The sequence below is a fragment of the Melanostigma gelatinosum genome (assembly GCF_949748355.1).
Source record: "Melanostigma gelatinosum genome assembly, chromosome: 1".
Taxonomy (NCBI): domain Eukaryota; kingdom Metazoa; phylum Chordata; class Actinopteri; order Perciformes; family Zoarcidae; genus Melanostigma; species Melanostigma gelatinosum.
The window spans coordinates 22,086,150-22,113,802 of record NC_136634.1 but is presented as its reverse complement, the minus strand read 5'-3'; the positions used below and the strand labels follow the sequence as shown (position 1 = coordinate 22,113,802).

General features: G+C 45.2%; 1 protein-coding gene across 3 annotated transcripts; it reads left to right on the top strand.

Moving 5' to 3' along the window:
• Window positions 1–153: 153 nt before the first annotated feature.
• Window positions 154–27,653, top strand: LOC306784697 (plasmanylethanolamine desaturase 1). 3 transcript variants are annotated; one of them, XR_013772376.1, is made up of 9 exons: window positions 154–541; window positions 11,589–11,708; window positions 11,948–12,039; window positions 19,346–19,490; window positions 23,013–23,225; window positions 25,215–25,576; window positions 25,925–25,963; window positions 26,258–26,396; window positions 26,696–27,653. XR_013772376.1 is itself a non-coding variant. In XM_079278786.1 (6 exons), the coding sequence occupies exons 1-6, from the start codon at window positions 382–384 to the stop codon at window positions 25,337–25,339; spliced, it is 855 nt and encodes a 284-aa protein (XP_079134912.1). In that variant the 5' UTR covers window positions 154–381; the 3' UTR covers window positions 25,340–25,864. The 3 variants fall into 3 exon arrangements, 1 of the variants encoding a protein (XP_079134912.1); XR_013772377.1 differs by having other exon boundaries at window positions 26,258–27,653; XM_079278786.1 differs by lacking the exons at window positions 25,925–25,963; window positions 26,258–26,396; window positions 26,696–27,653 and having other exon boundaries at window positions 25,215–25,864.

The window sequence follows — 27,653 nt, the reverse complement described above, 5'->3', positions numbered from 1 at the left end:
CAGACGGTCCTGCCTTCAGCTCTCGTGACACATGCACAAAGTTTGTTGAACTAAACCCGCGCGGTAAGAGCCGTAACACAAACAAAAACAAGCTTCACGTTTTTTAATGTTGTGAAACACATATGCAAGTTTGTTTTTTTCTCCGTTACAAACTAACAGACGGTTAAAACTGTGAAACAGGTCTGTGTCTCAGCGCATCTCCCTCCGTGTATTTCCGGGTGGCGCGAGGCTGCTCCGGTGCATCCCAGCTAGCATCAGTCGGTTCAGCCTCCCTCCATCCAGCCACAACAGCTACCGGAGGCCGGGACACCAAACATTTATTGACCGAGACACATCTGTTATTGATGTCGTGAAGCTGAAACCGGGCAGCGGGAAGGAGTCATGGCGGCGTCGCTTCTCTCCGAGACCGAAATCAGGCACCGGTCCATGGCGGAGGAGGATCCGAACGGGAACGAGCACGGAGCGGCTGCACGCAGCGCGGAGCCTCGCTGGGGACCGCAGCACGCTGGGGCCCGGCACTTGGCACGGCTCTACTCTCCCGGTGAGGACGTGTTTGTGGTCGTTTGTGTCACTGGTGTTGTCACTTGCTTTTGTCGGTAACGGGACTCCGAAGGAGACATGGTAACGGTGGAGGCCTACATGCCACAGAGCGACATGACGTTAACGAGGACGATGGAGACAGTGTGGCTGTAGGCTAGCTGTTATTGATATGTAGGCTAATTTAAGATCGGTCACTACAACCTTACTATGGCTGCGCATACAGGAGGCTCTCGTTGTCCTGTTGTTATTGTGATACACTGATCAACAGTGTATCAGTCTGCAGCTTACTGATTAGCCTGTCCCTAATATATATTTGGTTATTGACATCTAGACTGTGTCCACACTGTAATAACACTGAGAGAAATACAATATTTTGCTCTCTTCGTATTTACCTTTTACTTAAGGTGGACCTCCTCAGGGAACTGTACCAAGGTGTCTCAATGATCAGGATCAGAGTCTGGCTTTAGACCCACTGAGACCTGAACACACTAAAAAGACCCGGAGACCGAGGGGTCAGGGCCAAGGCCATGAGCTGCAACATTTGTGTCCAGGCTGAGGACCCCATCTTCCTTCACCTTATTTCCTGTCATCTGTACTGTCGTGTATCTAATGAAGGCATAACAGGCCCCAACAAAATAATATTGATGACCAGCATATTTGTATATTTAAATGAACAGTCGTTTTAATGTGTGTAGAGATTTTAAACAGCCTTCCAGATAACTCGGGGCCCTTTGCTGAAGGTCTGTGAACACATTCTGGTGATGTAAACAAACATTTAACTGCGGCAGAAGATATTACATAACTTCGTTGCTCAGTGGTTTGTGGGTAAATACATGAGTTTGGTGTGTGGGTCAAAGAGAGTTTCCTTCACTGATACTCTCATCACAGAATGCTGCTCAGCCTGTAAAGGCTGTTGCATAATGTCTCTGGAGGCAGCCCTCTGAAGTATGAAGATTTTTAAGAAATTTGCATAGAGGTTCCAATAAACAATGCTTGATGCGTGATGGAAAATGTAGGATCTGGTGTTTTTGGAGCCTAACCCGAACGTCGAACCCTAACGCTTACTGGGAATTAGAAGCCAGGATATCCCATGCTTGGCTGCATGCATTTTGATTATTCTCTGTTGAATATGTCTCTTGCAAGTCCCCAGACTTTATGGAAGTACAATAATACAGAAGTACAACAATGTCTCGCTCCACGTACCCCTTTGACAATTGGAAAACAGATTGGGTCTTAAAGGCCAACCCCAGTCACGTGCACACGTGTTTAAAATGCTCCGAGCGCTACCTAAGGTAAAGGCCTTTTACTCCTACAGGAGTCACGGGGAAGTTTTTCAGATGCAAGTGAAGTTGTTGCCCCCAGCTAGGAGAGAGAGAGAGAGAGAGAGACGCTCAGTCCCGGGACAAAATCAATGTCTGCAAACACAGTTTACAGCAGTGATCCTCAAATCCAGTCCTCTGTGTCGGGAGTGTTGCCAGGTTGTCTCCCCCCCCCCCTGCTTGTTTAAATTCACCGGGCGTCCCGGTCCCAATAAGTGTCTGATTAGGCGTCTAGAATGAAAATGGCCTGGCAGAATAAAAAAAACAACTAAGCAGCAGTCTGGACCCCGGAGACAACATTTCAGGAGCGCATGGTGCACAGGCTGCAAATACTTTAATAAAGCGACAGCGGTCGTTATTGTCGCAACAAAGTGTTTCCTCTGAGCGTGCATTGTGGGCGTTGTTAAGCAAATGTAGCTTCCAGGGGATCTTTTCCTGTCAGCTCCACCCCTCCCTGCCCTCTTCTGTGTTCATTTCAATCACATCTTTTTTTTTTTTTTGTCTCTCAGCCATATTGGATTTTATTCAGGAGTCATCTGTAAAAATAAAAAGAAGCTGACGTGTTTCATGTCTCTCTGTTCGACATGAACCTCCTCGTGGTCTTCAGGATTTTAACTTCAGCATCCACACTTGCTGCTCAGCTCAACTCTGGCCTCTATTGGCTGGGAGAGGGAAAGCAACATTTAACCAAGGAGATAAATTGAGCCGTTTTATCGCTGTAGCTCCGTTGGTTTTCGGGGAGGCAGCGAGCGCCTCGGCCCTCGGCAGATAAAACCTGCCCCACCAGTTGTGCATCAAGCTGGACCGTGCCACTTTTTGCCCGACCATCTGCCCCGCGTCTCACTTCACTGAGCATTTTAATTGCCTCTAGACGGACCACGTTGGCCACTTGTTTAGCGCTTCCGAAAATAGAAATGACGATCAGAGAAACGAAAGGTATTCACCAGCCAGAGGCACGTTATTGTGAGGTTCACGTGAGGTCACGACACGTGAACCTGGTTTCCATCTGAAGCCCTTGCAGCACTTTGAGTGCTGCACTCACTGAGCTGTGAAGGATCTTCTGATCGAGCTGGTGACTTAAGACTTTAAAAAACAAAACAAAATTTCACATCTGTCTGCGAGCAGAACAAACCGCTCTCTTCAGTGGGAGCTGGTGGGACACGTAGTCCTATTTTTAGAGTAAAGGAGTCACCTTCGCCATTAATGGAATTGGATCTACTTTGTTATTCAGCGCTATTACATTCGAGAGATAATCATCTCCACTCTGCTGTTTGGTCGATTCCACTGCCAGGCAACGCAAACATCACACATTCATGTAAACAGACAAGCTTTTGTACGTGCAGGTAGACACACACACACACACACACACACACACAGGGTTGATTATTTAGCTTCATTAGAGTTTGATACGAGCTGATGACGGGGAGCGAGAGACATGTTGGACCAGGACCAACTGTTTGTTTGTGTTCATTTATTCACAGTAGCAGTGTTAGGAGATGTGAACATTGACTACCGACTCATCGGATTGGCAGCAGTTTACCATCAGCCCACATTAAAGATGAAATAAATAACTTTAATATGAAACTTTTATAGCACAATGCAATTACATCTGCCAAAACGATCACATGGGACATTATTAAACCTATAGCTGTGTGTCTTGAAATTAAAATCAAACATACGCTGAAGTGAAAAACGAATTAACTTCACACATCTTTTTGTTGTGAAATATGAGAGCAGGGTGAACACAGGAAATGAGAAGGATGCTGATGAGGACTTTGGTCGTGTTTGCTCTGCCAGCTTGTTGTTGTTGTTGTCGTCGTTGAGTGCAGCGATGTGATTGGTGGATAAGAGGATCACACATGGTCCCGACACTATCCGTGAGCGGACTGACTCTGGGTAAAAATAGCCCGCACAAGGCAGTCGGACGCTACACAGATTATTTTCTTTTGTGGCGAGGTTCTCGGATATCTCCCTCTGAAACGTCTGCCGGCTTCTTCCTGTTTTTGTTGATTCACCTGTGAGAGCATCTTTGTGCGGCTGACCTTACTGCTCTTTGAGAAATGTTGAGGGCGTTTCGTGGCTCATGATCCCTTTACACCGACAACGAATTCCAATGAAAAGAGCTTTGGTAGAAGAACCCAGCTGATGGCACCACTGGGTTGTCCGGGGTTGGTGGTTTGATTCTCCAGCTCCTCCTGTCGGCATGTCAGAGTGTTCTTGAGCAAAACACTGAACTCCAAATTGCTCTCGAAGCGATGCGGTCCCCCGGTCCATGAACATAAAGGTGTTTTATTTTATTTGGATAAGCATGATATAGATGTGGTGAATTTACATCTATAATTACATACATCTGCTGATATCAAATTTTTATTTTTTATTTAATTTCTTTACATATGGCAACATTTTTAGATGACCGTTCCTGCAGTTTCTCATTACTTATTGGCCATTATTAATGTGATGAACTGAAAATGATAATAATAAGTTGCGCTTGGCTTTCTTGTCGAAATGGCAGAAATGTTTTCCATCACTCTGTCCAGGATTCTGACTGAACAAGATTAAATTAAAGCGACACACACGGACAGTGTGAATGACATTAGGTGTGTTTACAAATAAGGACAAAACTCTACCGTGCCGTTGACACATTTGAAATATTCTGAAGGCCATGCTACACAGGCTTCAGTCAGGTATGACTGTTGCTCAGATGGGGATTCAGTGTTTTAATAGCATGTCTCTTTTTTTTTTACTGTGAAATAAATTCTAGTTGATTGTCAGTGTTTTTTCTCAGAACACAGCAGCTTCTTTTGATGGCGGACGATGGCAGCTGTCCACCACAAACACAGTCAAATGTCGTATTCGATCAACTTTCTCAGTCGACTGTAACCTCCGCGGGAGGCATTTGGCTGCAGTTGGTGGTCAGTGGCTTTTCAGCTGTAATCATGAAGAATATGTTTTTGTGCAGTGCATTTCTGTGTTCTTCACCAGGTAAGTCTCCAAATGACTTATAAGCTTTCCCTCATTCCAGCCAAAGCGCACAGCAGGCTGCAAGTGGAAGACGTGCTCAGCGGCGCTAACAATGTCGGCGAGCCATTTTTTACGAAAAACTTAAAAGCGGAAATGTTCCCCACATGCTGACAAGTGTCTGTTGAAGGAAAATAAACAGCAATAATTCAAAATGTCAAAGTGTCCATTTAAGGGAGCGCCACGCTGTTATGTGCTCAGTTGTTTGGGTCCGGTTCAGCGCCGGTAGGAGGTAAATCTAAATAGCAGTTTGGCTTGTTAGACTTTGGAGAAGTTAGATGAGGCGTTGGCGACGCTCCATAGAGCCAAACATGTGCTCATTACAGCAAAGCTAGGACGGACAAACAGCTGGACGCATCTCCCTCGCCCTCTGTTTCTGTGTCTCTCTGACCGGCTCTTTTCATCCCCTCCTCTCTCCTCCGTCCTCCCATATGTCTGAAGTGTCACGGTCCACTGACCGCCTCTCCTATCTCCTCTCTCTCCTCTCCTCTTTTCTCTCTCCTCTCCTCTTTTCTCTCTCCTCTCCTCTTTTCTCTCCTTTCTCATTTCTCCTCTCTTTTCTCTCCTCTCCTCACATTCTCTGGCTTCTTCCTGTATGTTGCGAGACATCCAAGTCTAGTCTCATGAGCGGCATGTACACTATGTTTGGTCTATCTGTTAGTGTGTGTGTGTGTGTGTGTGTGTGTGATCTCTAGTTACCCCGGAGGGTCTGTTGTCGGTGTGTGTAGGCGATCTAAAGAGCGATACTGATCGTGTGTGTCAACCTGCTCCCGTTAAACACGCATTAGGACGTCCTGCAGCACAGGAGCGTCTCTCAAAGTGCTCTCTTATCACGGAGGCACAGGACCGTATACGGAAATGTCACAATTATAAGATAACCGCGATTCCCGATATTAAACGATCACGCCACACCAGATGCTGTTCTCAAGTTCAACACTTTCAGGTTTCTTTAGATATTTATCCGTTACGTTTCCAAATATTCATCCAGTCACTTTCCCGAAATCCACATCAACCCCTCTTCACATCGGCATAAATTAGACCCAAGTGAATTAAAGCACACAAGCAATGTAGCATTTAAAAGGTTGTGGTCCGGTGCTACGTGCCTGGTTGTTACCTTTAAGCTACCTACAGTGTTACTTTAACTAACCTCGGCTTAGATTGTACTGGAAAATGGACTCGAGTAAAAACAACAACATGAGAATAAACAGCAACTGTTGGATTACAAGTCTGCATCTGTTATCAGTGGAGGAATAACACGAGTCTCCAGCGGTGAAGAAATAGTCGACTTGATTTGCAAGAATTGTCATTTCCCCTCACAGAGAGGTCTCAACCCTCAAATCTGAATTCATCTGTTGAAGACGTGGCGCTGTGATAACTCTCACATGTGACAGCTGACACATTCTCACACACACAAACACACACGACCAGACTCCCTGAACTGCTGACCCCAGGGTCAGAAACCATTTTAGCATGTGTGTAAGTCACATGGGCTGTACTCGGCTTTGACCTCAGCGTGCGTACGACCAGAGCGGGCCAGAGAATACCAGTGGACATTTGTCAACAAGTCTGAAGGTTTGTTTCAATGGAGAGACTTTGCCTTCAATTTTTGGCTCGTTATCCACACAAAGCACACACGCATAAATGATGTGCACACGTATTCAGACACAGGCACCGACACACACACACACACACACACGCAGTGCAGTTATGGCTTTAGGCGAGCCTTCTAGGCAGGCTTTTACTGTTGACCTTGACCAACGCAAGAGAGTAGCTGTGTGTGTGTGTGTGTGTGTGTGTGTGTGTGTGTGTGTGTCTGTGTGTGTGTGATTATGAGGGCCACAGATGAATATGGTGGTAGCAGAAAGCCCAGGAGATGAGGTGATGGCATACAGCACACACACTCGCACACAAAGGAACACACACATGATGGGATCTGTCCATCCTTTTTCTTTTTTTTTGTCTCCACAGGGGAGGGAGGCTGGAGCAGGGCCCACTTACACTGGCTCTCATGTGGGTTAAAACGTGTGTGTGTGTGTGTGTTATTGTGTCTAGATGTATGCATCCGTTTGTCTACGTGTGTGTGTGTGCCATTGTGTCGGTATGCCGTTATTGAATCTCATTTGCTACATTCCTCTCTTTGGTGCTGTTGAATCTACAGGGTAATGGATTTATTAAGTTTGTCTGGCAGGCTTGTGTGTGTGCACATCCACATAAAGACATACTGTGTGTGTGTGTGTGTGTGTGTCGTTTCGTCATCTGTGGTATGTGTACTCTGCGTTGATGTTGGTTTTGTGTGTATGTGTGTGCCGATGAGTGTGTGTTTGCTTGCGTCCCTGTGTTGTGTACTATTATTGTGTGTGTGTGTGTGTGTCCCAGGTTCTGTGGTCCGCTGAGATCAGATGAAAGGAAAGCGGCCTGTGACTGATCCACTCCTTCTGAACAGGGGATTTCAACCTCCCCCCTCTCTCCCTCTCCCTCTTTGTGGCTCTCTACCTCTCTCTCTCTCTCTCGCCCCATTTTCCCCTGTTACTGTCATTCTCTCTGTGTCTCTCTCCCTCGTCGTCTCCCCCTCTTTCATTCTCGTTCTCTCTGAGCATGTGACCCACTTTTACCACCCACATTTCTCTCTCTCTCTCTCTCTCTCCCCCTTTCTCTCCCGAGTCCCATCTGAAGACAGCCTACCGAGAGCAAACCAGGGGGACGCGGAGAGAGAGAGAACAAAAAGAGAAGCAGAGCCGTCTGCATTCTGTTCGTACATACAATATCACCCTCTGTGAGTTAGCGCCTAATGTGATAGCGATCTTTACGCGAGTATGAATAAGTGTTCGTAAACACAGTTTATCTCGGGGACAAACTGTGATGGCGAGAAGAAAAGGCACAAAAAGGCGTGACTCGGTCTTTGAGCCGCTGTCGGGCTCGCTGCTCAGAGCGTGACACTGTTCTTGGAGTTGGTTTTTTGGTGTGCAACTACGGCCGGCTCATTTAGTTTCTTTTGCTGTTTTTGTGCCTCACTGTGTTCACTTGATTGGTCGAATGAAGATTAGAAACATCACAAACGACAACTCTAAATCGCATACTTTATTTTGTCCTTCAGTGCACACTGCCGCTGCCTTTTCAAAGTACCTATACTGTTGCATGCAGTCTGCATTCCATTGGGACATAGGACTTCGTCATAACATGGCACTTTGAACTTTGACCCTCTTGCTCATATAGCTGCTCAGAGGATTGTGGGTCAGAACAGCGGTACGCGACCGTATGCTAGAACATCTCGGTAGTTTTAGCATTCTGCATTTGACATATTGGGACATCCTTAAGCTTTTTCTGGCATACTTCATAGTGTTGTAGTACGGGTATTGAAACGCTGCCTATAGGATCAGGGGTGTTGGGGATGTTTCCCAGAATGCACCACGGCGTACGCACATAAGTTCGGGCGTTATTGTGTTTCACACTGTGTTCTACTCTGTTTCCTCGACTTCCACACTTCACGGTTACAGTACACGTGGTCACTACACGGGCACACGTTCACAAGAAATCAAGTTGCGCCTCTCATCAGCACAGTGTGATGTTCATTTTTTTGGTCATATAAAATAATGATCATCCCTCTGATGCTCACAATTTGGCTCCCATTCTGCTTTTGCTCGTTTTGCGTATTTACTTGCATCTGTCATCAATCTGGATGTCTGTAGGTTGAAAGTGCTCATCCTGGATAAATATCGTAACACTCCTCAGTCCCTCACCTCATTCCCTTCTACCTGACGCACAGCAGAGAGCGGGAAAGGTCCACTTTCTCTCTCCCCTCTCCATTAGTCTATTAGTATTCAGGATGTGCTGCCTGCCTGCTGCCCGCCACTCATTCCCCAGACAGCGAATCAGCCGGCGTTGATTAATTCCAGCCTATTAGCACCCCTCGTTCCCCTCCCCCGGCTCCGCCCAGGTTAAATCCCCGCGCACACTCGCGCGCGTGCTCACAAGCGGGGGATGCTGTTGGGTGAGCGATGGCAGAGGGGTTGCCAGGGAGCCAGTTGTTGTCAGAATGATATTAATGAGTGCGCTTCTCGGGCCCTCTGAGTGTGTGAGTGTGTGTGTGTGTGTTTGTGTTTACGTGTGTGTAAGTGTACGTCTTCAGTTTCGTGAGTTTGTATGCCAAGTGGAGGCAGGTCAGGTGTGCGTATACGTTGAAACATGCTGGCATACGTCCGTCCACACGTACGTACTTGTAGAGGCTGTTTGTGTGTGTGTGTGTCTGTCTGTAGCTGCGTGCGATATCCAGCAATGCCATGGCCTGAGGGACGTGTGCTTGTGTGTGTGTGTGTGTGTGTGTGTGTGTGTGTGTGTGTGTGTGTGTGTGTGTGCTCTGCGGAGGCCTGTCCTAGTTTCCTTCCCCTCACCAGGGAGCCGGAGGATCCAAGGACTGACTCACATCACCTGACAGCCGCTCCACGGCCCTGCAGTGTGTGTGTGTGTGTGTGTGTGTGTGTGTGTGTGTGTGTGTGTGTGTGTGTGTGTGTGTGTGTGTGTGTGTGTGTGTGTGTGTGTGTGTGTGTGTGTGTGTGTGTGTGTGTGTGTGTGTGTGTGTGTGTGAGACAGAGATGAAGTGTCTGAATTTGTGTATGTGTCAGAGGATTTGTGTGAGAATGTGTTGGGGAATCCATCAGTTGGAGCATCATTCTCTGTGCGTGTGGTTGTGTGTGTACGTGACTTGGGACAGAGTGTTGAAAATGGTGTCGCATGAAGCTCGGAGACTACAGAGCCAATTGCGCTCCACTTAACCTCAATACGGACTTCAGGCTGTTTGGACTAAAAACACAATAGCTGGGCTACGTGACGTGAACGCATTAAGTCATTTCAGTGGACCAATGTGAGCAAAGCCCTTTGTGTGACTTGCATTTCTCTGACTGGAGCGTTAAACGAATGACGAATAACTGATGTGTTTCATTGTCAGGTGTCTTTGGAAATGAACTTCTCCTTTTTGCGTCGCCGCAGCTCAAAGTGAGGTCACTTTCCAGGAGTGCTGCCGACTAACTTGCTCCTTCAGTTGTGCCACAGTCACAGAGCAACTATCATTCCATGTTCAAAGTGCATCAACGTCCTCTTCATGCTGCAAACGTCTAATTGCCTTAGTCAGCAGTTGACTTTTGAATTTGCCTCAAAGCCTCTTTTGGCCATAAAATGACGCAGCGCATCGCTGGCTGTAGAATCCGGGCCTGTGTTTAACGCGGTCCTACGAGCAGGGTCCTCATTATGAAATGAATTGGTTTAATATGCCCTGGGATACGGTCATGAACAATAAATCAATGTATTGTTTTGTCTTAGGGCGCCTCCTCGCAGCATCTCTACAGAGATACTGCTCATCACAGCTGGGTTCCCTCCTTACGATGTCGTCTGTTGTGCTGTGAGTCAGAATCGCTTCCTAAAAACACGTTCCTCGTCCGACTACAATGAAGAGCTGAAACAACGGAGCTTTACGAAAGTCAAACTCATCGAGGAGCTGAACTTCGGTCCACACTTGAATTAGCCATCTGTCTCTTCACTTTGATACCATCTATTTTTAGAGGGTGAAGGGTCACATTTGATGATCCTTAAAATATCCATAATCCCATATTTAAAATCTCCGATGACCACTTCAATCCTTACCTTATGAGGGGCTGATAGCATATTCATAGTCGCACAGGTCTATAGGCGCACACACTCACAGGCCTGTGTGCTTTATTAAAAAAAAACCCTGTCATGAATATCTTATGGGCTGCTGATGCTGTGCAATATGTCAGGATCTGAAGACATTAAAGTTTTAAAAGCACATTTGACTGGCAAAGACAGGACGAGGGGGTTGATGGGAGACAAAGAACAAAATGAAGAGACTTAGAAATAGAAAAGTGTTCGTTTTGTATTTTTACTTTCTATAGTTCGCTTCTGCAAGTAGGTGAGCTATTCTGTTCAACTTCCTGCAGGTAAGGAAAGTAAATACAGGGAAAGTAAAACGCCTTGCAGTAGGATATGGTGCGCTGCCATGTTAGAGGAGCGATGTGTGTGTGTGTGGTGTGTTCAATAATTCAGCGTGTCTAATCTTCGGGGTAGTGTGGCTGGAGGATTGTCAGTTTGACCCTCTCTTCTCTCTCTCATAATATTGCTGATCTGCGAGTTTAGAGTACGAGTAGTTCTGCTCCCACGTCCTCTGTCCTTTAGTGAATACTGCTGACCTTTGAGTTTGGTCTCTGCAGAGGCCGACCTCCCACCTGAAACAGCCCGAGAGAGTGTGTGTGTGTGTGTGTGTGTCCATGTGGGCTTGGTGCTGCGTTGGTGTTTCACATATGAGAGGTTGTGACCCCGCAGCCTGGAGTACACTTGTCTTCATCTGACTGATTACATATTAACACCCTGGACACACACACACACACAGTCACTTTTGGGCGAATGGTCCTTTGACCCTCGGTAAGGAGTGAGTTGTTCTCCCAGTGGCTGCTGGGACCTCAACCAGTTCATGAATACGACACAGCTGAGCCGAACACCCTCACTGTCTCAGCGTCTCCCCGCTCTGCTTCAGCCTCCTCTCCTCCATAATCAAAGCACAACACCCAACGATGAAATCAGTGAAATGACGCTGAGATACATGAAATGCTTTCTAGTTGTGTTTTTTTTTTTTAGTTGGGAAGTTGTATGCATGTAAAATAAATAACTTGTGTTTTTCTTGTTCTTTGCGTTGCCCTTGGTCAGGTAAGCGGCTCCAGGAGTGGGTGTGTGTGATTCTGTGCCTCTTCCTCTTCATCATCAATTTGTCCTTCCTCCTCCTGCACTTCTCCACCACTCACGTCTACAAGATCATCCCCGGCATCGGTGAGCTGGCAGCCCAAAAATATGCTGTAAAGATAGCGCTTTAAAACGACCACTGTTACCACTTCACGTTTATTTATAGAGGGATTGTTTTTTGTTTTATAGATGTTGAAAGTATTTTTAATCATTGCTCCAGTCCACGTGAGGCTCTTGTAACACGTTTGTGAAATTGTGTTTTGGTGTTTGCTTGCACATCTAATAACAACATATGTTATTCCTCTCTTTCTGTGGTCGTGTGCCAGTCCTAGGAATAGTGACGGCAGACTTTGCATCGGGGATGGTACACTGGGGGGCGGATACCTGGGGATCTGTGGACATCCCTGTTATTGGAAAGGTGAGCACACATAATGGCTGCATTAAACAGCTTCCAGTCATTTGCCATCAATGATCTACTGTACAAAGTAAAGCCTCGTGTTCCTCTCTGTCCCCTGAAATCATTGATATTACGCCACAACTGAACTGGCACGTTGATAACAGCCCGAGAAACGAGGTTCACATTGTGGGCCAGTGTAACAATTTCTGTTGTGTTTGTTGCTACATTTCTATTCGTCCTCCTTGGGTCGGGTTTATTTCGACCACTACATCCTGGTCAATTACAGCCAATTGATTCAGCTGCAGTAATGTATTGCATGTTGTGCAAGAACTACTTATTTTGCTGCCTAAATGAAGGCTTTTCAATAAATTTTTTAGTCTTATAAACCATGTGTCATGCAAATTGCACACGTGTGTGTATAGGCGTGTATGAAGATGGGTGCACGTACACCTAATTCTCACATTAAAACTAGTGCTGGGCAACGATTCAAATATTTAATCGCGATTAATCGCATGGATTTTTTGCGATTTATCGCATTGTTATGGAAAAGTTCAACAATGAATTATAAAGTAGTGTATTGCGCACTTTTATTTTAAAAGTAGTGCTGTATGAACAAAAGTGCAATAACATTTGGTTCACGAGATGCAGGTAGCATGTTATGAATATAATATATAATATAAATATAATATAATATATATATATATATATATATATATCATATAATTTTTTATGAATATAATTCATACTTTGTTGGCATCTTATTCTGAAAACCGGATGTTCGTCTGAAGAAACCTGATGTTGTCTCACGTTAATGTTTCCGCTAACTTTCAAAGTCCTTCGCTCTCTCCCGATCTGTGCCGTTTAAATGCGTTTACCGTGAATTTCAGCATATAGGTGCACTATAGGTGCAGACTAAGTGTCTGCTGAGTTGACCACGGAGATCGGAGTGTCTGCTGACTTTACCGCAGCGATGTCCAGTAGTCTCCAGGGAGAGCAGCGGAAGTTGCCTTTTCTCTACGGCAACCCTGAAGGGACATCATATCTCCAATACAAAACGATAAACATGAGACAGTCTGACTATAGGATGTTTGCTGGCTTTTATCCCACTGTTCTTGTCATCCTCTTGTTGTTATGTATATGTGTTGTCTCTTGTCTTTCAATTAAAAAAAAAAAGAAAATTATAATAAATTTTAAAAATGCGTTAACGCGCGATAAAATAATTGTCGGCGTTAATTAATGAATGCATTAACGCGAAATTAACTCGTTAACTTGCCCAGCACTAACACGTTGTCCTACGTTAATGCACACACACACACGCACACACACACACACACACATTTTGGCCCTTTTCCCACAGCCAATTAAAGTAAAGGTTATCCTCATTTCAGCCAATTAAAATCGGTGTGATCAGGTGCAGCTCACAGATTGGTTCATGTGAACTTTGTCGATGGTATGCGAGTACACCGTGTGCGTATTTCATCTTGTATTTCTTCCATTCATGAAATATTCATTGATAATTAATCAGCGTAAAAGTTTGAGCGTGTGTTTTGAGAGCCGACGCGTCCTAATTATAACAGTCATCATTTATGCTGAATTTATGCTGAACATTTATGTGTTAACATTATTCAAATGGATGCGATCTGTTGCATGAACCGCATTCTACTGATATTTATATTATTTCATATTTTACAAAAATGGCACAACAAACCTCAAATTACAAAACGTTACAAAGTTGCGATTTTGTAGGATATGTATTAGTTTGTGGCGCTACAGGGACTTCCTGTTTGAGTTGATTGCTTTTGGCTGTCTGTGCTACAACCCACTTACCCATCACTAATATTTAAGTCTATTTGCTCAGTTACTATGTTTTTATGGTGCAACCCACTTAAATAGATCACTTGTAGTTTTCTAAGAACTTAGGAAGGACTACAAAGAAACGTAATAATGGGCAGCTGATGCAACCCAGTCCTGACGGGTGCTCTGCTGTAATTAGACACTGGTGGAAAATGTGACAGAAGCGGCTGAAGCATAATCTTATAAATGAAAGAATACCACGGATTTTGTTTATAAATTTGTAAAAGAAGGTTCGACACATTCATAAATATTACAGCCAGTGGTGAACCTCATTTCCACGAGTCCAACCTTCAGTGATATTAATAGACTGTAAATGACATCTAGAGCAGGGGTTCTTAACCTTTTTGACCTCGGGGCCCAACTTTTCAAGTACAAAGTGTCCCGGGGCCCACTCTGACTATATGCATCAAAAGTGTCAGACAACCTGTAGGTCATACAGAAACAGAGCAGTGGGCCTTTGGAGTCAGTACAAATTTAAGATTTTTGTCCACATAAAATAAAAAAGTATCTTTCAGTATAAATAACTGCCGGTGGCTGTATCTGTACAGGTAATGGACAGTATAGGGCTGCAACTACACTATCAGTGAACAACTGCCTCAAATTTGAAGAAGATTGGACAAAGTATGACCATTCTACAGAGTTTCTTCCATGAAGAGATCCAGGCGGAGCTCTAAAAGGACATTTGGAGACCCAAATGGACACATGGTAACCACATGATATTCTGACACACTAAAGGTGTTTCTCCCTTTATATTGTGATATTATATTATTTTCCTTTTATTTTTAGCCTTTACAAATTGCAAAAACGATGTATATATGGTCGAAGACATGGTGTGTGAGTAGCGGACTTGCTGTGCTTAATGGCTGCGACCGAGCGCACGAACGAGAATGAGAATAGCTCAGTTACGCAAACGTTGGTTGACGGCTTATGGAAGAGGAGGATAAGGTTTGTACTGTAAGTACTAGCGTTTTCTGAAGGCAGTAGCTCCATGGTAACATCCGCTAGCACGTTGTCGGGTCTGTAATGTGTCTTTTTCCGTCGAAATGCTGCAAGATACGACTTGCAGCGGTTATGGCGACTTTGGACAGTGTGTGTGTGGGCTCCTTTTGTGGAGAAACCATAAGAAATGAAAGAAAATCGATGATTTCTTTGCAAAGATGAGGATTTTGGGCATGCTGGGATACCAAACACGGACATGTTTTGTGACGTATTTGCGCAAACAAGCCGTAGGAACGGAAGGGGAGGGGATGGAGGACGCCGGTGTTGAACAGGCAAAACCCTTGTTAAATAAATGAGATGATACAATGTGATGATCACAAAGACATTTATTATCATGTGTATGTAAACCTGCATACACAACAAGAAGCCCAACAGACTTTCCCACGAGCATTGGATGTTTCGTCGCTACGTGTCGCTTTATTTTTGAAGGCTCCAGTGCTTCGTTTGATAGCATTAGCCCACATTCCACACACTGAGCACTCGGCTCTGCCTCGTTGCCTCCGTTCACAAAGCTTAAGAAACTTAAGAAAGTCAGGATTGTACTTGCGCACACATTTAGACTTTTGGGGGGTATGGCACTACTGTCGTCTTCATTTTTTGCTTTTTAATAACTTATCCATAACTTTCGCTACAGGCTAGCGGCTAGCTGAGTGTCTTCTTCTGCTTATTGCAGCTTGTTAAACAACTGACTGACGCATTACCGCCACCTGGTGGTGGGAAGCTGTATCGTAACTGAGTGTCTCATGGATAACAGTGATATCTCTGGTGTCTTCAATTGATAACCTATGCAGTCCCGCGGCCCTCGCGGCCCACAGGTGCAAAACTGAACGTTTTTCGCGGCCCTCTAGGTGGCGCTCGCGGCCCAATCATGGGCCGCGGCCCTATGGTTAAGAATCACTGATCTAGAGCATAATCGAATTGTTTTTATTCTTTCACCGCAAGCACGACCCTTGAATGACAAATTCTGATCAGTTCAAATGATTGTCGTTCTTTTTGACTTGATGTTGATTGAGCTTTACGGTGATATTTCATGCCAAGCTGTTAATCCTCACATCATATCTATAATCAACTCTGAATCTCATGTATTTTTCTTGTTTTGTTGCCATGCTTTGTTCCCGAGATAACAGCACATTTTATTTTACACGCATTGAACCCTTAGTAGAACTCTAACCAATGGTTTTCCAATCCCAGTGTTCCTGTTTTTTTTGTTTGCTGAAGGTACTCGGTGGTTTTGATGTTTATTTGCTGTGTGGCATTCATTGCGGTTTGGGGTAGTTCCTGGGACCAAAGGCACTGCGGCAGCCACAGATTTGCATGGTGTGTCGGACACCGTAGGAGACTTCTAATAAAGACTTTAACTGGAAGAGAAGAATGGACCTTTGCGGAGAACAGAGGGACGGCAATAGGCTGGTGGAAAAATAAAATATGTGTGCGAGCGTGTCTTTGTGTATTTTGAGACTGAGCATAAAGCAGGCGTGCGCTCCCCAGTTCAGGTTAGTTTGAATATCAAAGAGGAGCACGATGGAGAACACCTGAGGCTAACAGCGGTTGCAGCTACAAACATGGAAGACACAATTGAAGGCAGTGTCGCTCTTTGTTCCTCGTTTGTTCTGTCGTTTCATTGTTTACTGTGGATGTATGTACGTTGGGCATACATGCGTCTGTTCTTTCTCTGTTCCCTATTCCATATTTGTTGAGACCTCTTTGAAGAAGTTGCTCAGATTACAGACGATGTGTAGAGCCATTACTGCCGACACAACCCACCTGGTCTGCACATATGGACTCCTGCCCTCCATAACTTCACCTAACCTAACAGTCATAAGAGTCGGCTGTCACACTATCATAAATAATATTTCCAGCAGCGGAGGCCACAGAGCAGTAACGGCTGCCACTGGAAACTGCATTTTCTATCCGTCAAAGTCATGGGCCCAGCATACTGTAGGCCAGCACGGTCTCCGGGATCCGGGGGAAGCTTTTGCCAACAAGGTCACAGAAGGGACATTTAATCTGTTCCAGTTGTCCCGAGCGTCGGCACATCGAAGAGTTTAGACGGAAACATGAAATGAAAATAAAAAGAATATTTACACGCATTGAACCCTTAGTAAAACGCTCATGGGGACAAATGTCTAAATACCTCTTGAATATATTTGTACATAGTTCACCGAAACATGCACCGATTCACTTTTTTATATTCAGAGATGCAGAGAAAATGTTGCTCATAGTTTAGCCTTCTGCTCCGTGAGCTGGTATGAAATGAGTGACTCGTGCTCACACAGGTTACTGTATCGATGGGGGTGGTTTGAAAAATGAATGACCATCACTCGAACAGCTTGCTGTGTGAAACGCCAGAGAATGTTTGGAACTAAAACGATCAATTATCAAAATATTTGCAAGTATTGTTTTTCTTCTTCTAGCATTCTCTAAGATCACAGGATTTCTGTCTTTTTAAACTACTCTGTGTAAAAGGGGAAAAAACCCAGTTATTTTTATTATAATAGTTATTCGTGAAAAGCACAAAATGCCGTTTTTGTCACCAACATCAACATCCCTTAATTGGAAGGTGACGTTGCTCTACCTCCATGTTATCCTGTACGTAAAGCTCTCCCACACTGCACATCCAGAACTGAACAACAATGATTGTCTTTGATTTAAATCCATAAAAGCCTTTTTTCCCTCCCTGGTGCTGAAACTGCAGCACTTTCTTAGAAAGTGCCCTCCGTTCTCCCAGTGGTGTTTAGAATTGTTCCTTCACGAAGCTTTGGGACGCGCTGTGTTTTATTTTGTCGTCGTCATGTCGTCGAGCTTTAATTGACTCAACAAGGATTTAGCAGTCCTCTGATGACACCACTTTGAGGACAAAGTCACGCTCATTAGCTCCCAATGATGCTCGATTCACGGGGAAATTTGCCAGATGTGCTTACAGTTGAGGGATACAGGTTTGAAGATCCTCCCTTTCTGTCTGTGTCTCTTCTGCAGCACTACCTTCCTCCTTATGTCTTTTTTTGATACATCTCTAACAAACACGTCCTCTGTGATGCTACTCTCTAATGAGGATGAGGAGAGCGTTGCAGTAGATGCAATTGAATGATTTAAATCAGTCTGCTATTAAAGACCACGAGGGGAAAAAAGCATAGATGGAAATATGCGTTAAAAAGAGAAACCAACAAAAAGAGAGCTGAAAACACACTAAAAAGGTCGGAAGGACACAAATAAAAAAGCGGGTGGAAGGGCGTGTCCGTCCAACCAGTGGGACAGCGCTGGTTGCCGCGGCGATGGGCGATGTGAGCTGGTGATTAACGGACGTCGTGTGAGGCGGGCCGTTAAACGGTGTGGGATTAGAGCACACGCAGCGACCGGTGGCCTGCCGTTAACTGGGAGTGCTGATTCCGCCCTGCGCTGCACGACCTCCGTGGCTTAGCCGGGCTTTCATCTGGCTGAGGGCTGCGGCGAGAGGGGGAGGGGGAGGACAGGTGGGGGAGAGGCAGATGAGAACGGAGATGGGTACGTAATTGTGAAGATATCAACAGATAGTTTCTGTGTTTGCAGTCGCACCTACCGACGGTTTGTTCGCTGATAGGCGCGTGTGATTGGCTCGAACAGCTAACGCGACAATAATGAGTTCTCATGCTGATGCGTCCGCGGCTACACGCAGACACACATGCACACTGTGGAAATACAGCAAACCTACCTTTTTTTGCCTTGTACCACAGAGGGAAATAAATTACCTTTATTGTGTGTGTGTGTGTGTCTTTTCGTCCTCTTTTGTGCTTCTGAGATTCAGATTCAGTCTTTCATTTGAGACCCCCATGCTCTCACAGACAGGTGTCTGCCGCTGCGCAGGGCAGGTGGGGTTTGCGAGGCGTGTTGGTGTGTTTGAAGCTCACATTGTGTGAGGCTTTGTGTGGCGTCCATGGGTCATTTTTGTGTATGGGTGTTTTTGCGCGGGCTGACTGCTGTTCTACGGTTTATTAGGATGCTGGATATGAGCTTTGGGGTTGTGGAGGCTGCTGGGCACCGCTGAGTCGTGGTGTGTGTGTGTGTGTGTGCGTGCGCGTGTGTGTGTGTGTGTGTGCATTTGATCTGCATTCGCTTAAAGACTGTAGATAATGCTTTCCAGTGTTTGTTTTGTCTTCTGATTTAAGGTGAATGTAAATGAAGTTGATACATCTCCCCTATTGTTGTTTATCTCATCTCTGAGTCAGAGAAAAGTGGACGTTCATGTGTTTTTAATTGAGAGGACAGGAAGTCAGAATCTGGCCAATTAACAATGAATACGTTATTATTGAATGCAGGTGCGACATTTCAGCAAACTCAATTCAAACAGCTGCAGCTTGAAAAATGAGCTCATCATTGGTGAATGAGGATCCCTCTAAATTTAAATCTGTCTCATAAAGCTGCTTGAGACGCTGGAGGGAATTACAGAAAGTGTTCTTTTCTTAATGTTCAGCAATAATCTCTCTTTCTCTTTCTGCAGGCATTTATTCGTCCATTCAGGGAGCACCACATCGATCCAACCGCCATCACGCGCCACGACTTCATTGAAACCAATGGCGACAACTGTATGATCCCCGTCCTGCCGCTGGCTCACATGGCCTACAAGTTCCTCACATACCCAGCAGGTAGCATACGCACGCAACACTCTCCCCTACCGGCTGTGTAGCACAGAACTAGCTCATCGCATATATCTGCTTTCTTTTTTTGTATCCTGCGTGAAACATTTTCTCATTCACGCTGCTGTCACCTGCGAGTTTAGAAGCTCGGGGGGTTTTAACACCTGCACCTGCAAGGTCTCACCTGATCTGCTACAGAGCAGTGGGAAACGCAAGTGCAGCAGCATGGATGAGATCCCTCACCGGTTTCTTCTCCCATAAAACACTGCTAAGCGTACCTGCAGCCACACTGCATACAGTCCAGTGTATGTAAGGACTTTAGAAGGTTCGTGACTTGGTGTTGCAGGATGCCAAAAGGTAAACACACACTCTGGCTGAAGTGTGTCCACTGGATGTGGGAAAGCATTGCGGCAGTTTTGCGGGTAATCATGTGCGCTGACCTTATGAGTGCAGGGCGGGACTGGAAGAGGAAGATCAGCAGGAGAAACGGAGCAACCTGTTATTGAGGAGGGGACACCTCCACCTGTCATGTCCGCACTTCAGCTTGAGCAGAAAGGTCACTGATGGGTGGAGAGGAGGGGAGCTGACATCGGTCAGCTGAGGTCTAACGGGGCTGAGCTGTTCACCAGCAATCCTTCATGTGCTTTGTCAGCTGTTGTCAATGAATCAATGCAAATAGGCCTCCGTCTTCCCACTTTAAATGCCAGACCAGAGAGAGCGGTATCTCTCATAATTTGACATGTTTTGTGTCATAGTTTTGCTCACCTGAAGAAGATGGGACATTCCATCAAACTCGTGCATCGCATGTCTTCTAGACATTTGGTTTGCAGTGATGCCTTCCAACAAGAGCGTCCTGCTGTACTCGGGCAGCACTCTGTAGAGAAGTCGTAGAAGAGACGTTCAATGACGTGAGAGAATTCTGATAGAAACGGAAAGAATGAAAGGGATTTTTACACATCAAGGAAGGGACAGAATAGGACAAAAGGGGAGACTTTGGGGGGGGTGAGGGAGAGAAGATTAGAGGGGAGAGAGCAGTAGTGAGGTTCACCTGCAGGTGACATCCACACCTGTCATGTCACACGCAGCGGGCGGTGAAAAGGTCACGAGACGGGAGACGGGGAGCGACGCGGTGACATCCACACCTGTCATGTCCGAGGCCTTAAGAGGTCACCGCTAAGAGTTTAAAGACAGAGGGTGAGAGTGCAAGGAGAAGAGAGGGAGCGACAGAGCGTGGGGGGGAGGGTTGGGGGTGACGGAGGGTCATGTAGCGGTGAGATGACATCTACACCTGTCATGTCAAGCTCCTCGCTGTGTCAAGCGGTCACCAGACAAAGACAAGACACGCCGATGGATGGCGAAAAGCTGAAAGCCGCGAGGCGACATCTCCAGCTGTCATGTCTGCACTTCAGCTGGGGTCAAGAGATCGCTGTTTAAACCAAAGAGAGGGAACGAGGGATGGAGGCGGACAGAGAGAGGACAGCTGTAAGTCATAGCGACAGAAGGACTCGAGTGAATAACAAGAGTTAGCCGCCTGACAGAAGAGCTGGAGAATCCAGATTCTCTTCAAACAGCAACTGTAGCTGCGTTTCAGGCTGTTTTCATGCATCGTGTTTTGAATGTTGTTGCACTCGGCCGCTCCTTTTGTACGAGTCCTGGCGTGTTTGTCACCTGTCAGCTCACGTCAACACGGAATATGAACATTGACTTTCCTGAAACCAGTCTTCAAGTACCCTCTGTAGCTTTGGGGCTAATTCTGCTTTCATGAGATGTAATGAGATACTAAAGCCCAGCTGACGAAGATGCTCTTAGGTACATATGTGCAACGTTTGAAAAGAAAAATATCATCATTTTGGTGTTTAATCTATAACACTGCATCATATTTCATAAGTCTTCATATGTTTTGTTTTGTAAAATCTTAATTATTTGTCAATAATTAAATGTACTGGAGTGAAATGTACAAACATTTCCAGTGAAATGTGGTGGAATAATAGTATAAAGTAGCATGAAATTGGAATAATCATAACGTACAAGTACTTCAAATGTGTGTTCCAGTAAATGTACTTGGTTACATTCCACCACTCTGAATAATATGTATACGTCAGCAAAATAAAAACATGTCCTCCATGTTCAGACGCAGTACAAAATGTAATGAGTCATCAAAAGTAGAGAAAATCAGGTGTCACAATATTTTTGACTAAATACCTCGATATAAACACGCCGACGATATTTCAGGGTTGACCATTGGTGCTTTTACAAAATATTCACACACAGAGTTTTGATAAATGATCTTCATTCATGTGGATATAATGACTAAATGGGTAAAGTCAGATAAAAGGACAGCTAGAACTGGTATCGCATCACTGTGCCGTAGCCTTTAAAACCGTGAAAAGACAACACTCATGCCTTATTATGATGGTACTATATCCAAAACCTAAGACTGGGTTTAATATTTTGTAACAGAGAAAGTAGTGGAATAAATTGGGAGAACAAGTTGTGTAAAATTAAGAAGAGGTGAACAAAATGGGCTATATTACAAAATAACAAGAGTTAATATCGTCAAGACGTTCCTCCTATCTGAGATATCTCGTGTCATATCGCGATATTGATATAAATATGACTGATGTATTGTCCAGCCCTATTAAATACTGTTTCAGAATTCATGGCCTTTTACACATTTGGAACAAAAACTAAAATGTTCTTCTTTTGTTCACAAAATGTCATTCCTCTTATTCCCTGTCAAACCGTTACCATTGAATGAAAGAGTCTCTGTTAGTCCCTCCCCTTTGCCCATTGACATTAATGACATTCATCGTCAACTTTTTTTTTTCCCAAGAGATTCACTCCAAATGTTGTGTTTTTTCAGCGTGACTTTCTGTCTATTCCCCGGCCTCCATGTGAACTCCAACTCCACCTTCATCTAAATATCACATGACACCACGGCACACATTCTGTCCAGTCCCAGGGCGCCTCTGTCGGGATGATGTGTAGCTCCTTTAGAGCGGGAGAGCGGGATTGCAGAAGTTGTTTAAATATTAAAAGGTGAGGGGGGGGGGGGGGGGGTTATGATTCATAGTGCCATTTGAGCATCAGTGGGACTTTTACTTGCTCGATAAAGAACGGACAGAGTGTGCAGACTAGCTGCCTTAGATCCTCCTCTTGATACCTGCGGTGCTGAGGCGATAGCACTGTGATTTAAAAATAAAACAGTGGAGTACGTTGATATCAGATGACTGATGTCCATTCGGCCTCTCTGATTCTGGAAGACATCTTGACACTCACTGTTATTTTACATCTCGGGCTATTTTACCCTCTCGTCCTCATCCTACGTCTTTGTCCTCTCCTCGGCCACTGATCCCCCTCGGTCTCTCCATCTCTCCGAGGCTCCCTCCAGCATCCTCTCTGTGGGAGTACTACGCCTTCATGTCTTCATTTCACTAAACAATTCGATCAATTATTCTATTAACTTCACTCTCTTTTCTTCCTCTCTGTGTGTAAATGTCCGGCTGTCTCCTGTCTCCTGTCCCCTTTCAGAGGCCGTGGCGGCGTCCTATCCTTGGGACTGCTACGTCTTCGCCCTGGCGGTCTTCGTGACTCTGACCAATCAGATTCATAAGTGGAGCCACTCCTACTTCGGCCTCCCGCGCTGGCTCACGCTGCTCCAGGACTGGCATCTGGTGTTGCCACGGAAGCACCACCGCATCCACCACGTGTCTCCTCACGAGACGTATTACTGCATCACTACAGGTCAGAGCTGCTGTCATCATGATTACTAAATAGTGTAACGGCCACTTCTATTGGATAAAGAGCTGTAGAGCTGGTCTTTAACTGCAGCACAGAAACAATGGCCGCCGGCTGGACTCCAACCAGAGATTTATTAATAATATTACCGTTTTTATCAGACTAATTAAACCAGGATCAAGCCCTACCAATGACCATGATATATATTATATTATTATACATTATAATGACCAAGGATCATTATAATATGTTATGATAATAACAGGTCAAAAACATTCAAAGAAAAAAACAACCAAAAAAAGTTATTTCCTTTCATTTTGCTTCCATCACAGCATCAAGGCCCTGAAGGACAGGATGTGTGTAATGTGCATTTTGATAACTTATTTGTTCATTTTATTTATCAGTGTGTATGTTGTGGGCGTCCATTTTGGATCGCCATAATTGAAGCTGATGACTCCAGAATAATTTCACTTACAATCCTCTGCAGATTGAGACAAAATGGCGTCGGTGTCTGTCTGTCTGTCGGCTTCGTATAAATAAGGAAAAGGAAATGTTCTGTTTTGCGTGCGCGCGTGTCTTCAGAGACACGAGGCCTCCGTAATAGATCCGCATTCAGTATTCTGTGTGCATCTGGGTGAGAGGGAGGGAGGATACACAGGGGGGACTCAGCCTGTACGTCACCCTGCGCCCCTGCGGACGACAGATGTGTGTGTGAGCAAGTTGAGTGGGGGGGTGTCACAGGGAAAGTGTGTGTTTGCGAAGCGCACACATCTGCATGGTGGAGCATCTGTGTGTGTGTACAAGTCTCTTTGACCTCCTCGGTTTCTAACCTGTGTGTGTGTGTGTGTGTGTGTGGTGGTAGGTGGGTTGATGGCGGTCGGGCCCACGGGGGATGGCGGCGCCCCCCCCCCCCCTCCCCCTAGCCTGGCTGCCTGGGCCGGGCTTGGATTCCACTGGGGCTTGCCTAGCTGCCTTTGTGTTCGCCACCGGCTGACAATCCCCATGTATATTTAATGCTAACCTGCTGTCTGTTCTAACAAATAGGACTTCACAGGCAGAGGGGGGAGGGGGGTGGTGGGGAGCAGGAGGGTGAGGAGAAGGCGGGTAGGAAGTAGGGATTAGGAGGGTAAGAAAACACACACAGCTGATGTGGATGTCTCTATTCGCGCTTGTGCGTCTGACACCTTTTTTTTTTTCATTTCTGCATTTGTGCGCCTGTGTCAGTGACTTCCAAAAGTAAAACAGCATTCATGCAAGTGCTTCACTTAACATGCAAATGTGCAGATTGGATCTATGTGTAATAATCGTAAAAAAATGCCTTTTTATCTTAAACGTCAGTGTCGGCTGCCTCTTAAGCAGTCACGCTTGTGTGTGTGTGTGTGTGTGTGTGTGTGTGTGTGTGTGTGTGTGTGTGTGTGTGTGTGTGTGTGTGTGTGTGTGTGTGTGTGTGTGTGTGTGTGTGTGTGTGTGTGTGTGTGTCGGAGCAGTATGTACACAGACTGTTGTACAGTCATGCATGCATGTATACATGTAAATGTACTTTGGCATACAGCCATACATACATTAATGTATTTATCGAAACCATACCGTAAATCCAAGTTCTGTAAACTAACTGTAAAAGAAGGAAGAATCAGGCTGTGTGTGTGTGTGTGTGTTTCTGTGCGTTAGTCTCATGGGAGACTCCACTCGCCCAGTAGCACAATCCCTTCAGGCCTCTAAGAATATGGCCTGAACTATCTAAATCGCTCAGGCTCATACATCAGGTCTTTGCATGAAGTCAAATTGAAGTAGAAAGAATTGAACATTGAGCTCTGTAATTGTATAATAAATGTTAGAATAAGCCAGGCTAGCGGCGTGGCTATTCAGATGGTGATTTGTGTCAGTGTGTGTCACTTTGGTCCAGTTCCGTCTTACTGCTGTGCTTCCTCCTCTCTAATCCTCTCCTCCCTTCTCCAACATGCTGACTCTCTTCCTCCACGTTTCCTCACATCCCAGGTTGGTGTAACTATCCCCTGGACCAGCTGGGCTTTTGGAGACGAATGGAGCAATTGATCAAACGTCTCACAGGGCACAAGCCGCGATCAGATGACCTGGCGTGGGCCAAGACCATCGACAGATAAACGCGCAAACGCACGGCCGCCGGACGGACGGACGGACGGTTGGGCTCGCCGATGTAAACACCTGGAGACGGGGACGGATGGGGAAAACACATACACATGCATGTTACTCATGTCTTGGTGCTTCGTGCATTTCTGCTGAAGAGCGAACATTCAAAGAAACAAAGAAAAATCAGAGATGGTTCGAGGGATTTCTGTCCGCGCTGGAGTCTGCAGTATACCGAGCTTCAAACGTACGAGGTGAAAACATGACTGGAGTATAACTCTATGCTGTAGTAGCCAATCAGCTTGTAGTCCTGGTGAACCAATGAGATGTGTGGGTGTAGGAGGTTTCTGGAGGTTGGGCTCTCCAGGAGTTACTGCCTCTTACACTCACACACTCACACACACACATACACAAACAAGTTTGAAAGTCTCTTCTATTTCTTCTTGTCTTCTTTTTTTTTCTGGCCCACCCTGGAAAACATCACCATTCTCTTTAAATTCTCCCGTCTGTTACACACAAGAAGGTGAAGAAGGGATGATTGTGGCGACGCATGAAGACAGTGATAACTCCTCTCTTGTGTCTGTGCTTGGTGATCTCCACAGGCAAGACAAGACTTTGGGAGGACACACGTGTGGAGAAAGGTTTGATAAAACACATACTGTAGCTTCCATAGGAACCTATACAGCAGTAACATAGAGAGGTCAGCAGGCATGTTGCAGATGCAGACTTCCACATGTGCATTTCTCATTGATCCTTTTGTACAGAAAGATGGTGTATTTTTTGTAGCATGAGGAGTTCACCTCTAAATGTATAGAAACGTCGAAAGAACATATTTACTGCATACAAACTGTTTTAAGGAGGTTTAATACGAAAATGTGTTTCACTTGAATCCAGACGAGTTTGGAATTTTTCGTATTCCTTGTCTCTTTGTACAGAACAGTTTCAGTGCACATGCACTCTGAATGAAAGCTGCAGTGCGGTCGGATTTCCGTCTTTCTCGACAGACGGGGACACGGCTGAACTTGTAACTGGCCGTATAGAAGGTTTAAAGCAGGCGAGGCAGTTTCGCCAAAGGTAACAAAATCCCCCTACCAGCACCTCTAAAGCTCACAAATGTATACGTTATATACCTTGTTGGTTTCATCTGTACAAAGCCAAAGATGCTGTTACCTTCGCGCAGAGCCAGCTAGCTCTTTCCCCCTGTTTCCAGTCTGTGTGCTAAGCTAGCGTTGTGGCGGTAGCGTCCGATTTAGCGTACAGTCGTGAGAGTGTTATGTTGTCAAAATACAATAACTAAAACGAAATGGAGAAAGTCTGGATGACAGGTTGATGTTCATATATAAACTTGAAGTCTCTCTCATCCATTTGAACAGAAATGGACTCTGAAAGAAGCAGAAACGTCTCGTCATCGGTGGTTTATCCTTACTGTACAGACAGAAATCGATCCAGCAGAAGCTCCGTTTCTTGGAGGATGCTCTCGGCTTCCCCCAAAGGCTGTACAATAAGCCGACATGTGCAGTTAGCATCAGCTTTCCACCTCCACAAGCCGGGGAGGTGGGGCAGCTTGTTGTTGCCTCCTCGTCCAGAGTCATTCTGCATCGCTACAATTTTGTTTTATTCAGCTTTTATGCAGACACTATTTCCAAATGCACTTCTTAGTTGTTTAAATTCTTAAGAGAGCTTGAAAAATCCTTTTTTATATTTATTTCTTAACAGATCAACATTTTGTACCATCGTTCATACCGTTTGAAAAAAAAACCCCAAATCCCCTTGTAAAAAAGACAAAGAAATTTCGTCAGCAGTTCTGCGAGATGCTAATTGGTGCCGCTGTCTGCCCCACTGTGCAGCTGTAAATACTAAACACACAACAAGGACTGTTTCACAAACCTCTGAATCAGAGAGACGCATGCAACAGTTTTACATCGGTCTGTGTCAGCTGATGTGGAAGAGGAAAAGGGGATTCTTTTTTTATTGCACAACAGAAAGAAAAAAAAGAATTTGGTTAGCAAGTTGCTTATTAGGTGCAAATAATGTATCTCTGATTTTTGTTTATGTTGCATACAATGACAGCACTTTAGTTGGCTGTTACTAACTGAACTCGCTGCTCGACTTGTCGTTTATTTCTGGGCTGGAAATCCCTTCAGTTGCAGAAGGGCAGTAATAACAGCACTTCATTGTTTTACTCTGTAAATGTCTGAAGATGTGTCCTGCAGTCACTCGTGTGTTTTCTCTGGCTTTATCATTTTCTATTTTTTTATGAACCTTTATGAAGCCTTGTACAGTTCCATTTTGACGTTCCATTTGGCTGCTCGTCTTGCCTTCATGTTTTTA

Coding starts and splice junctions, on each gene's coding strand:
- LOC306784697 (XM_079278786.1), top strand. CDS start 382: ATGGCGGCGTCGCTTCTCTCCGAGACCGAAATCAGGCACCGGTCCATG. Junction 12,040..19,345: donor ACATCCCTGTTATTGGAAAG/GTGAGCACACAT, acceptor CTCTTTCTGCAG/GCATTTATTCGTCCATTCAG. Junction 23,226..25,214: donor GTATTACTGCATCACTACAG/GTCAGAGCTGCT, acceptor CTCACATCCCAG/GTTGGTGTAACTATCCCCTG.